This window comes from Marmota marmota, unplaced genomic scaffold (assembly GCF_001458135.2).
Source record: "Marmota marmota marmota unplaced genomic scaffold, marMar, whole genome shotgun sequence".
Classification (NCBI taxonomy): Eukaryota; Metazoa; Chordata; class Mammalia; order Rodentia; family Sciuridae; genus Marmota; species Marmota marmota.
Window position 1 is genome coordinate 3,025,961 of NW_026000196.1, and position 12,961 is coordinate 3,038,921.

The 12,961-nt window shown below is 36.0% G+C and overlaps 1 protein-coding gene across 1 annotated transcript in view; it reads left to right on the top strand.

Moving 5' to 3' along the window:
* The window catches only part of Btbd1 (BTB domain containing 1), a 51,350-nt gene that overhangs the window by 14,721 nt on the left and 23,668 nt on the right, over positions 1-12,961 (top strand). The window contains exons 2-4 of the mRNA XM_015492974.2: positions 7-339; positions 7,060-7,216; positions 11,691-11,796. Of these exons, the coding sequence (XP_015348460.1) occupies positions 7-339; positions 7,060-7,216; positions 11,691-11,796 (596 nt within the window). The remainder of the gene's footprint in view (positions 1-6; positions 340-7,059; positions 7,217-11,690; positions 11,797-12,961) is intronic.

The following is a 12,961-nucleotide window of genomic DNA, read 5'->3' on the forward strand; positions in this document are numbered from 1 at the left end:
GCCGAGGCGGAGCCGGGCTCCTCGCGCCGCCGCGCCCCTGGGACCCCTGCTTCCTCTACAGCGGGAGCCGCTGTACAACTGGCAGGCTACCAAGGCGTCGCTGAAGGAGCGCTTCGCTTTCCTCTTCAACTCGGAGCTACTGAGCGATGTGCGCTTCGTACTGGGCAAGGGCCGCAGCGCTGCCGCCGCTGGGGGTCCGCAGCGCATCCCCGCACACCGTTTCGTGCTGGCAGCCGGCAGCGCAGTCTTCGACGCCATGTTCAACGGCGGCATGGCCACCACGTCGGCCGAGATCGAGCTGCCGGACGTAGAGCCCGCCGCCTTCCTGGCGCTGCTGAGGTGAGTGGCGCCCAGCTGGTGTGCTCCCAGAGGTTGGAGTCGTCCCGCAAGCCGGGCGGCATCTGCTGGTCTTGGGAGTAGATGTTGGTGTCTGTCTCCACCAGCGTGCGTCCTACCGTTGAAGGCGCCTGCACATTTCAGTTGGCCTGAGTTAGGAGAAGTGGTCAGAGTAGAGGATGGTCGAGGTTGTCCTGATTGCCCGCTTGCAAGATTTGTATTTTTGTTTACTTTTTAAAAAGTTATTGATTAACGTGTTAGTTGTCAAGCCTCAGGAGAGTGAATAACCAAGACAAATACATGTCTTTACTTGCCTTGTGTTTCTGCATAAGAGGTCATATTTGCTCAAAAACGAATTTTGCCATGTATTATATTTGGTTCTGTCAATATTTTAGGATAGTAGAGTCACATCTGATTGATTTTGTTTAGTGGAAGAGATGTACTAGTTAGGCATTAATTAGCTTTTTATCACAACAGCCCTCCCTGTTAGGGAGGTGTAGGTATTTTTCCCAATTTTATAATAGGACCGAGGCCTAGAAAAGTAACTAGTCCAAAGTAATGGAGCCAGCTCACACAGAAGACCATGTGTGTTTCATTATACCAAGACGTTTTTGGCTGCCTGAATAGAATGTGTTGTTTTTAAGGTAGCAGCATCTTGAGCCATACTGAATCGGGGACAGGTCATTGGAATCCAATGGAGAGCCCGCAAAGGCTCACCACTCAATCAGGAACCAATAGGAAATTGAATATAAAGTTCACACAATCAGAAATGAATGCTAAAATCCCATTAATAAATGGATAAAAGACAGGATTTTTTAGTTATCAAAGAAAAGTACAACTTATTAACAAAAAATATTTAATCTTAGTAAATAAGGAAGTGCAATTTAAAACAATGAGATACTTTCCCCCTTCTTTTGACACCATTTTTTTTTAAGTTCACTTCTGAGGAGCACTTTTGACAAAGATGGGGTTCAAAAACCCTTTTGGAAAATAGTTTACTATAGGTTTTCTTTCCACACTCAGGAAGCATCAAAATATTAGAAGAATGTTCTGTACAAAATATTTACAGTAGTGTTATTTATAATAACAAGGAAGAAGTCAGCTGTAGGGAAAGGTTAGGTAAACATTATATTCCACTTGATGGAATATGATGCAGTCACTAAATTTGACACTTGTAAAAACCAGGTAATAATATGAAAAATGTTTATAATAAATAGAATTTAGAATTCCATGCAAAGTAATTACAACTATTGAAAGAAACAGGCAAGCATACCTAAAGACAAGGATAGAAGGAAACACCAAGATGATGGTCCTTTTTTTCCCTTCTTTTCTCTTTGTTTACTATATTGTCAGTATTCAGTTGTATTTATTTCTTGTGGGGGGCCATTTTCTAGGTCATTTTGGTTTTTGGTTTGAAATTGACTAGGAGGATCAAGTAGATTATCTTTCCTTTCTCCTTACAGTATTACTTTTGGAGATGAGACTTTGAGAGCATTTTTAGTACTCTCCCTAAATGATACTTATGGCTAAATTAGAGAACCATCAATGTAAAAATATCATGAGTTTTTTTCCTTTGAAAAAGTGTTGAAATTGCTAGGATTGACTGTAGAATGAAAAATGTATGTTTGATCTTTTCATTGAAGGTGCTAATCAGTCCTTTCTCATCAATAGAAAATAAGTTGCTTTTATAGTCCTTGAAATGTAGCACAGTGCAGTTTCATTTCTCATTTTCTATTTTTAGTGCATTGTATTTTCATGATATTCATCCTTCAGTTATTGTTTCTATTCTGAAATTGCTACGTAGGCTGTTTTTTGTTGTTGTTTTGTTTGCTTTTGTTTTCTGTAGTGGAAATTGAACCTAGGCCCATTTTTTTTGTTTTTTTTTTTTAATATTTACTTATTTATTTATTTTAGTTTTAGGCGGACACAACATCTTTGTTTGTATGTGGTGCTGAGGATCGAACCCGGGCCGCACGCATGCCAGGCGAGCGCGCTACCACTTGAGCCACATCCCCAGCCCCCCTAGGCCCATTTTTAAACTTAGTTATTGCCTGACTGAAGCATAGATGCTGTATTTACCTAGTAAAGACTTACGAACTTAGGTTTGAAAGCCATTTTAAAAACTGCTCACTTTGAACTGCTTGCCCTTTAAATAATATTCTTCATTTGCTCATTTTTTTAAAATATTTTTTTTAGTTGTAGGTGGACACAATATCATTATTTATTTATTTTTATGTGGTGCTCAGAATCGAACCCAGTACCTCATATGTGCGAGGGAGGCACTCTGCCACTGAGCTCCAGCTCCAGCCCTCTTCCATTTGTTCATTTGACCATTGTTATATGCCTCCCTGTGCCAGTCACTGGTTTCGGTTTTGGTATATAGCAGTGAAGAAGAAGTCTCTGCCAACATAAAGCTTATAATCTAATAAATACTGATGAGTGTTTTGAAGAAAAATGATCAAGCCTATGGGGGAAGAAGCATTCTAAGCAAGAAAAAGTATGTTTTAGGTGCTGAGTTTCTACTGTTGGAAGAACTGCCAGAGTAAACCAGTGTGATTCGAGCTGAATAAGAGGGAAGTAATAGGGGCTGGGGCTATGGCTCAGTGTAGAGCACTTGCCTCGTATGCATGAGGCACTGGGTTCAATCCTCAGCACCACATTAAATAAATAAATAAAATAAAAATATTGTGTCCATCTACAACTAAAAAATATATGTATTTTTTTTAACAAGAGGGAAGTAATAGAAGATAAGGTTAAAAAAACCAAAAACAGGGGCTGGGGATGTGGCTCAAGCGGTAGCGTGCTTGCCTGGCATGCGTGCGGCCTGGGTTTGATCCTCAGCACCACATACAAACGAAGATGTTGTTCCGCCAAAAACTAAAAAAATAAATAAAATAAAATAAAAAAGCCAAAAACAACAACAAACCCTGACAGGATCATGCAGGACTTTAGAGAATGAAGGACTTCGAGTTTCATCTAAATGTGATGAAAAGTATGTGGAGGATTTTGACCAGGGGTGTGCTGTGATTTGGTTTACGTGTTTTAAAACTCATTTTTATAGTTGTTTGGAGATCAGACCATAGGGGGAATAAAATAAGATGCGGTAGGATGAATTAAAAGACTTTTATAGTAGTCCAGGCAAGAAAAAAAAGAAAGAATGAATTGTGTTTAAATGATTAGACCAAATGAGATTATGTAGGGAACGGATATGGATTGTGAAGAGAGATACAAGGATGAGTGCTGGTATCTTCCAGTGTGTGTGGAGATGTAGCCACAGAAAAGGATCATAAAATGAAACAGGCAACTGTTAGTGGAATCCTAAAGGTCAAGTTGAAGATAATGTTTGAAGAAAGAGGGAGTGGAAAAGTGGCCAGCTATGTAAAATACCTTTGAGAGTTGGGTCAAATGACATTGAATTGATTATTAGTTGTTGGGGTTTTTGGCAGGAGCGGGTGCGACTGGGGATTGAACTCAGGGGCACTCAGCCACTGAGCCGCATCCCCAGCCCTATTTTGTAATTTTTTTTTTTTTTTTTTTTTTTTTTTAGAGAGAGAGTCTTACTGAGTTGCTTAGCTCCTTGCTTTTGCTGAGACTGTCTTTGAACTTGTGATCCTCCTGCCTCAGCCTCCTCAGTGGATGGGACTACAGGTGTGCGCCACTGTGCCTGATAATGATTAGTTTTGATGAGAGGGCAACTGTGGATATAACCCTGTGGAGTGTTTTTGGCTGACTAGAGGAGGTTGGGGAGAAAATGGGAGATGAGGAACTGCAGACAGCTAGTATAATCGATCATGTCATTTTGTTGCAAAGGGGAGCAGCGAAATGGAGGAATGACTGTAAGGGTAACTTCCTTAGGATGTTGTCCTCGTCAGCATCTTCTTTTCCCCCATTAATGCGTGGCGTATTCCAGACTTTAATTTTCAACTGGACTTTCACATAGAGATGTCTGGTACCTATGCAGGTGGACCTATCTTTAATAAAAACATCTTTGATGAGTATTTGCTGTGTGCCATTTACTGTTCTTATGTACCTTATGTGGACTCACATTTCAGATTATAGCCTTTTGAGGCAGGCTCACTTAGTATTATCTCCTGTCAGCTTTATAATGCTATAAAGAATCCCAAAATTCTGGTGCTTAAACTAGTTTATTCTTGGTCCTGATTCTGTGGGTCATCTGGGAAGTGACTTGTAGGCTTGACTCTCATTGTAATTTGGTTTCATTTTGTTGTACAGATTTCTCATCCTTTTCAAGACTTAACTCTCTCTACCAATGTTGTTAACAATTATCGTTCTAATATTGCAAATAAGTATCATGGTTCCTTTGAATCTTTTAATGATTCACTCATTCTTTTCTTTTCTTTCCTTTCCTTTCCTTTCTTTTCTTTTCTTTCTTTCTGTATTTTTTTTTTTTTTTGCCTGTAGGATGAAATTTAAAAACTTAACAGGCACACAAAACCTTTGTGATTTGATCTTTGTCCCCACCCCCAATCCACTCAGTGTCCCAAACCTGATTCCTCATGGTCTTTTTCTTGTTTTAATGCCTGTCTTAGAAAAGAGCTCCATATCTTCCAACTTTGCAGTCTTTCTGCTTAAATCTCCACGTTTAATTACTACAGATAATCTTCAAGATTTCCATTTTCTTTTCTTTTTTTTAATCATTACTTCTACCCCAGAGGTAGAAGCATGCACTGGCTCATCTAATCTCTGACATCATGTTTTGGTTAAATGTTACTGTAGAATAAATCACTGCAATGCCTAGTGTCTTAAACAATAGTTTTATTATCTTTTATAGTAATGTGGGTTGTCTGGGATAACCTGGGTGGTTTGTTTGGCAATTTTTTCTGGTCTCTTACATAGTTGTACCAGGTAGTAACAGGAGCTGGAGTTATCTGAAGGTATGACTCAGATTCTGGAATGGCTAAGCTTTTTCCGTATCCTTATAATCTCAGATCCTCTCTAGGAACCTTCTCTAGCTAGTCTCTTCAGCAGAGTAGCTTGATTTCTTGGCTGATGTTTCCCAAGAGCACAAATCAGGAGCTCCCAGTATCCTTAAGGTATAGGCCCCAAACTGGCACAGAGCCACATTCTGTTGATTAAAGTGATCCATACTATGTTGATGCAGATTCATTATGAGTGGAAAAAGGCATGTTTTATTGGGGAGCATCTTAAGAAATTAGTTATCATGTATTGGTGTCTAATGGATACTTCTGTTATCATTATGGTGTTACTTCTTAATAATTTCATTGTTAAGCTATAAGCTGTCTTACCTATATATTTTTTTAAAGAGAGAGGGAGAAAGAGCATTTTTTAAAAATATTTATTTATTTATTTTTAAAGTTTTCAGTAGACACAACATCTTTGTTTGTATGTGGTGCTGAGGATCGAACCCCGGTCACACGCATGCCAGGCGAGCGCGCTACCGCTTGAGCCACATCCCCAGCCCCCATATTTTTATCTCTAGCACCTATCACAATGCCTGCTAATATGTAGTCCTCAATAAGAGTTTTTGAGTTGTAATATAAATTTCGTTATACATGGTCTTGTGACTTTTTCCTTATGAAATCAAGTTTTCACCTTAGCCTTTTAAAAACCTTTCAATTAGATTAAATGTAACCTAAACTTTATCTTTTTAGAAACCCATCTCTGGGGAGAAAACAGGGATAGTTTGATGTTATTCAGTCATTTATCTGTGCTCTTGTCCTTAGAGGTTATATATATGAGAGCTTAAGTGGTCATTTTAAAATACAAAGAATTGTAATGTTATGCTTAAGTTTTAATACTTATAAAATCTTTTAATACTTTTAAAATCTTGGCTTATTTAAAAACTATATAAGTAAAATATGAATGAAGATGATTCTTTTTTTCCTATGACCAGAGATTGAACCCAGGGATGCTTAACCACCAAGCTACATCCCCAGCCCTTTTACATATTTTTATTAGACAGGGTCTTCCTGAGTTGCTTAGGGCCTTGCTAAGTTGCTGAGTCTGGCTTTGAACTCGAGATCTTCCTTTCCTCAGCCTCCTGAGCTGCTGAGATTACAGGTGTGTGCCACTCCTCTTGGCTGATTCTTGGATTTTCTTTTTTAATATTTTTTTTAGTTGTAGATGGACACAATACCTTTATTTTATTTATTTATTTATTTTTATGTGGTGCTGTGGATCACATGTGAGGCAAGCGCTCTACCACTGAGCTACAACCTCAGCCCGTAGATAACTTTTTTTCTTACCAAAAATGAAAATGTTTTCCCTGTCAGTGTTATATGGCAATCAGTACTGAATTGTCTAGTCAGTTAACATGTATTTATTGAAACTTAAACATGTACCCACACTATGCCTGTTGATGTAGAGAAACATTTCCCTTTCTATTTGACTTTAGCTATCTGTAGATTTACAAATGCAGATTTATCTCCCCTTAAATGGTGGAGAGATAAATGAACCACTATTATTGCAAGTAGCTATGGGATGCTAAAAGTAATCTTGTGATCTTTACTTTACCTCAGTTTTCCCTTTAAAATGGAGTCACTTCTTCTCAGGATTGAATATGAATAAAATGAGATGATATATGTGTCAATGCTTACAAGACTGTAGAATCTTTTAAAAGCTTCAGATTTTCAGTTTGCTCATTGTCTTTTAAAATATTCCTTAAAGGTTTAGTTAGCTCTGGTTGATTTCTTATCTAAAATAGTGCTGATCATCTCTGCAAATTTCCTAATTGCTTTGCAGATTCCTGTATTCAGATGAAGTTCAAATTGGCCCAGAAACAGTTATGACCACTCTTTATACTGCTAAGAAATATGCAGTCCCAGCCTTGGAAGCACATTGTGTGGAATTTCTCACCAAACATCTTAGAGCAGATAATGCCTTTATGTTACTTACTCAGGTAAGTAAATGTAACTAAAGTCTGTGTCATTGTAGCTTAAAAATTGAATGTAAGCATAACCATATGTGAATATTTAGTGTTTCCTGAAAAATTAATTCCAGATCATTATTTTAAAGTATATTTGTATTTTTACAGTATCTTTCAGATTCACAAGTTTTAGACTAGAAATACAAATTAATACAATGCCAAATAATGTAAAGAAATTAAAGCCTTATACAAGTGGGGTGTTGTAACTAAAAGTTAAATGGCTACTTAGGATTGGAGTTGGCATTAAGATCCATTGTTGTTCCTGCTGTGATTGAGAATATGATGCCATGAAATTTTCTGGACATCTTTGTTCTCAGTTTTGCCAGATCTGAAATAAAAATAAAATATTTCAATTCTTCTAAGATTGACTATCTTTGTACCTGTTTCTGGAAGCTTTCTGGCCCATTCCTAGAGGAATTAGAATTTTAGGTTTAAATGAAATAGTCTTTTCACATTCTGAAGTTTCATTAAGTATAGTATTCATACAAAAAGTTGATATATTTTAAGTTTATAGCCTAATCTTTTTTTTTTTTTTTTTTTTTTGATGGTGCTGGAGAATGAACCCAGGGCCTTGTGCATGAGAGGCAAGCACTCTACCACCTGAGCTATATCCCCAGCCCCCGTAATCATTTTTTATTATCTGAACATACCTATGGAAACATTAACCAGTCTTTAACATAATTTATTTATCATTTGTTAAATGCCTAAATCTGAATTTCATACTTTATACATAAATAGTTTCTCTTTTTAGATAGTGTTGTAATGTTCTTGTATGAATTGTTTTTAAAATTGTTTTTAAAGTAATATAGAATCCAGCTGGATGTTGTGACACATGCCTGTTATCCTAGCACTTCAGAGGCTAAGTAGGGAAGATCACTTGAGCTCAGAAGTTCAAGACCAGTTTGGGCAACACAGTGAGACCCCAACCTTAAAACAAAACAAATATAATCTTATTGAATTTTAGTATTGGAGGTAATCACTGATGACCTCTAGCTCAACTCTCTCATTTTAGAAATGGGAAATTGAAACCTGGGCTAACTGCCTGCTTGTCCAAAGTCTCATAACAGATGAAGCTAGAGTTCAGAGCTCATGTTTCCAGCTCAGTGTTCATTCTGTTCTATAAGAAAATGTGTGGTACCTTTTGAAAAAATTCTTCTGTCATTAAGTTTTTCTTTATAGAAGAACATGTTGATGTCACCTCTTCTTGGACATTATTTCAGAACTCCATCTAGCCAGATACTAAGCTAACAGTAGTAGTAGTAGTAGTAGTAGTAGTAGTAGTAGTAGTAGTAGTAGTAGTAATTATAGTAATAATCGCAAAATGTATTGGGTGATGATTTTGTATAGGCTCCTTTCTCAATGTTCTGTATGCATTAGTTTATTTAGTCCTTACAATAACTGTGTGAACTATAGGTGTTCAAACTAAAGGCTTTCTTATTATCACCATTTTATAGGTAAAGAAATAAAGACATAAAAGGGGGAAATAACTTGGCTAAAGCCATGTAACTAATAAGCTATCTCCTTGCATTTTTTTAATTTATGAAAAAAATCTAATAAGTAAATTGATATTCATAAGAGTCACAAAGTTATTTGTTCAAGGGGTTTTAGTGTATATGGAAAAGGTCACTTAGCAACTTTTACATTTTAAGTTCAATTATACAATTCAGACATAAGTAAACTGAACTTTGGCAATTAAAATACGGATTTAAGCTGGGCTTGGGCACATGCCTATAATCCTGGTGGCTCCAGAGGCTGAGGCAGGAATATCATGAGTAAAGAAGCCAACCTCAGCAAAAGTGATATGCAAAGCAGCTCAGACCATGTCTCTAAATAAGTACAGAATAGGGCTGGGGATGTTGCTCGGTGGTTGAGTGTCCCTGAGTTCAATCCCCAGCACCCCACCACCACCACCACCAGTACAGATTTCGGGTTCAGTAAGTCTGAGATGTGGCCTGAGAGTTTAATTTCTAATAGGTTTCCAAATGACACCAGTGTTTCTAGACACTTTGAATGGAAGAGGTTATTTAACAGGCATCACTAAAAAAAGGAACTTTTCAGTATCTTGATGGCCTGAGAACCCAATATTATGTCCAAATTTTCACTCATGGGGTCATGTGAACTTCTTGCTCCTGACAAGTGAGTTATTTGCACTGTATCATGTTCATTTAGTTGAGACTGTTTATGGAAGCTTCACTATAAAACAGATTGCCAGTACCAGCATGATTTATATAATGAAAAATACTTTTTTATGAACTGTTATCAGAGTTAATATTAAGGTAAAATTTGAGAAAGTATATTTTACTCTAAATAACAATGATAGATTTTGTAGGAAACTTAATATTGCCTGTGTAATATAAGGAGTGACTGACAATTGCTATCCTGAAAAATATAATTTTTACAAAGAATTTTCCTCCTAGATTAAAAGGTTAATTTTTATATTAATTTTTAACTAAAAATATAGTTCAGTTTGCCAGAAAATTTATTATAAGCAGTTGGTCTGGTTGTAGTAAATTTTCACTTCATAAAATGTACTGTTTCATACTTTAAAAATGCATGAACTTGGGGCTGGGGTTGTGAGTCAGTGGTATAGCGTTTGCTTAGCACGCATGAGGCACTAGGTTCAATCCTCATCACCACATAAAAATAAATAGATAGATAGATAAAAGTTTTGTGTCCATCTACAAATAACAAAATATTTTTTTAAAAAATATTTTTTTAAAAATGCATGAACTATGATCCTAGACTGGATCCTCTACTAAAAGGAAAAGTGTCATAAAAAATAATCACAATCAAGTGAAAAACTGAAATGCAGCCAGGAGACTGGATAAAAATATTGTATTAATGGTAAATTTACCAAAGTTAATTACTGTGGTTATGTAAAAGAATCTCCTTGTTCTTAGGAATTTAAAGTTAAAGGGCCATGGTTTCTACAACTTTTCAAATGGTTCAGCTAATGTGTGTGTGTGTGTGTGTGAGAGAGAGTGTGTGTGTGTGAGAGAGTGTGTGTGTGTGTGTGTGTAGGGAGAGAAAATAAAGCCAAGCAAAATTGTAGATGCTAGATACATGTTTCAATCGATAAATCTGGATAAAGGATATATGGGTGTTTGTGCTATTCTTGCAACTTTTTTATAAATCTAAAATTCCAAGTAAAAAATATTAAAGGAAAATAACATGACAGAGTTAATATTTTATTAATATAGATTTAGAGCTGAAATTTATTAGCAGCTTGACAAAGCAAATTAATATAAACAAGTTCAAGAAGAGAGTTTCCAAACATTCTATAATATTAAAAACTGTGCTGATGTAATATTTATATATGTAAATTAAAGTTTTTAATACAAGTACTTTCTTTTTTTAAATATTTATTTTTTAGTTGTAGTTGGACACAACACCTTTTATTTATTTGTTTGTTTGTTTATTTATTTTTATGTGCAAACCCAGGGCCTTGCACGTGCTAGGCGAGGACTCTACTGCTGAGCCACAACCCAGCCCCTCAGTGTTGGCTTTTTAAAAATCTCATTTGAGTTTGACTACTAATCCTCTGCTTTTAAACAGTTTCTTTTTTTTTTTTTTTTTTTTCTTTTTTGAGGTATAACGTGCAAACTGGTAAAGCATATATTCTAAGCTTGACGTTTGGGTGGTAATCATACATTATATAAACTCTTGCTCATCATATATACTCTGGCTACTTTTCCTTATCACTAAGTGTGTGGAATTCATTCATATTTTGGGGTATAGTTATAGATCATTTGTTGTCATTGTTGCATTAACATTTTATTATTTATATTATTGGATATATTTATTTGTTCTGTTATTAGCCCTAGTTTTTGCTGAGATTCCCAGAGCTCTGATGCTCTAAAATCCCCCCCCCACTCCCCCTTCGCCAAAGGTTAGTTTCTCTTTCTTTAGTTGTTGATGGACCTTTAATTAATTAATTAATGTAATATTTATTTATTTATATATGGTGCTGAGAATCAAACCCAGTGCCTCACACATGCTAGGCAGGTGCTCTACCACTGAGCTACAACCCCAACTCGAAGCTCTAAAGTTCTTACATTCCTTCTTTCCTTTCAATTAAAATTGGAAATGTGTTTAAAAAAAAAAAATCAGTGGCTGGACTGAACTATATCCCCAGTTCTTTTTATTTGTTAATTTTGAGGCAGGGTCTCACTAAGTTGCCTAAGGTCTTGCTAAGTTGCCAAGGCTGGCCCCAAACTTGTGATCCTCCTGCCTCAGTCTCCAGATTACAGGCATGCACCCCCATGCCTCACTTGGCATTTGTATATTTAGTTTTTTATTTCTAATTGTAGAATAAAGATTTTTTAATTATTTTAAATAGGTATTTTTATATAATGAGGAATTATAACTGTTTATAGTATCAGTTTTGAATATGTACAGCCTGAAGGTGAAATAACTATGAAAATAAAAATTATCTCCTTATGTTTAGGCTCGATTATTTGATGAACCTCAGCTTGCTAGTCTTTGTCTGGACACTATAGACAAAAGCACAGTGGATGCTATAAGTGCAGAAGGGTTTACTGATATTGATATAGGTAAGTTCCTTGTGAACTAAATTTTTACATTTTAAGTACAGTAATGTTTTATTTTATGAGTCTTGTTAGAGAATAAGGTATATTTAAATTAGTGGTTTTCCAAAATGATTGAAGTTTACCTCTGTGTTTTGCTTTCTTTGATTTTGGTGAGAATATTCCCAAAAGTCTTAATTATCTCATTGCCCTTTTTAAAATAACTTTATTTTACTTATTTTTTTTAAATGTGGTGCTGAGGATCGAACCCAGTGCCTCACACGTATTAGGCGAGCACTCTGTCACTGAGTCACAGCCCTAGCCCCACTCGTTGCCTTTTAAAAGATATCAAATAAATAAGAATGTCCATATGCATGTTGTATATAATGCCCTGTAGGAAATATAAAGAAAGGTAAAGTATGTTTTGTCTTGTTAAGGAAACATTTGAGAATCAAGGAACAAATGTGTAAAATTAGATTAATAATATTAAGAGGAGATGGCATATAACAAAATGTTACTTTTGCCTTTTCTAAATTAGGTATGTAGAAAATAATTACTGTGTAACTCCAGAAAATGGAGAAATTATCTCAAATTTAGGTAGTGTTAGGAAAATCTTGACAAAGGAGGTTCTGACATAAGCCTTAAAAAAATGTATAGTATTTGGGTAGTGAAGAGGAGAGGGTATTAGGTAATGTAAGTAGAACCACATGAAGAAGCATGTGCAGAATAAGGGTGGTAGAGGACCATCTATTGACAGGACTGACTAAGGATTTGAATTTTGTCTTGTAGGAGGTTAGAGAGAGCTAATCCAGACTTTATGATGGTGAACAGAAAATACATATTCCCTATCTTCTGAGCTCCAAGCTCATATACTGAACTGTTTTGACATTTTTTATTTGGAGATTTTCTAGACATTTCAAACAAAACAGCTAAAAAAGAAGCATGGACTCCCTTCATTCTTTGTTAGATTTCTTCTGTTCCTTTCCAATTTTTTTTCAGTTTTCTTTAATGACACCACCATGAACTGTATTGCTTACACAGAAAACCAAGAAGTTATTCTTGATTATTTGTTTTCTTTTGCACGCTATATGCAGTCTTACCACTAGGGGCTCATGGCTCTACTTTAAAATATATCTTGAATCTGACCATTTCTTACCATGTCTGCTGCTACTGCCTAGTCTAAGCCAGTATT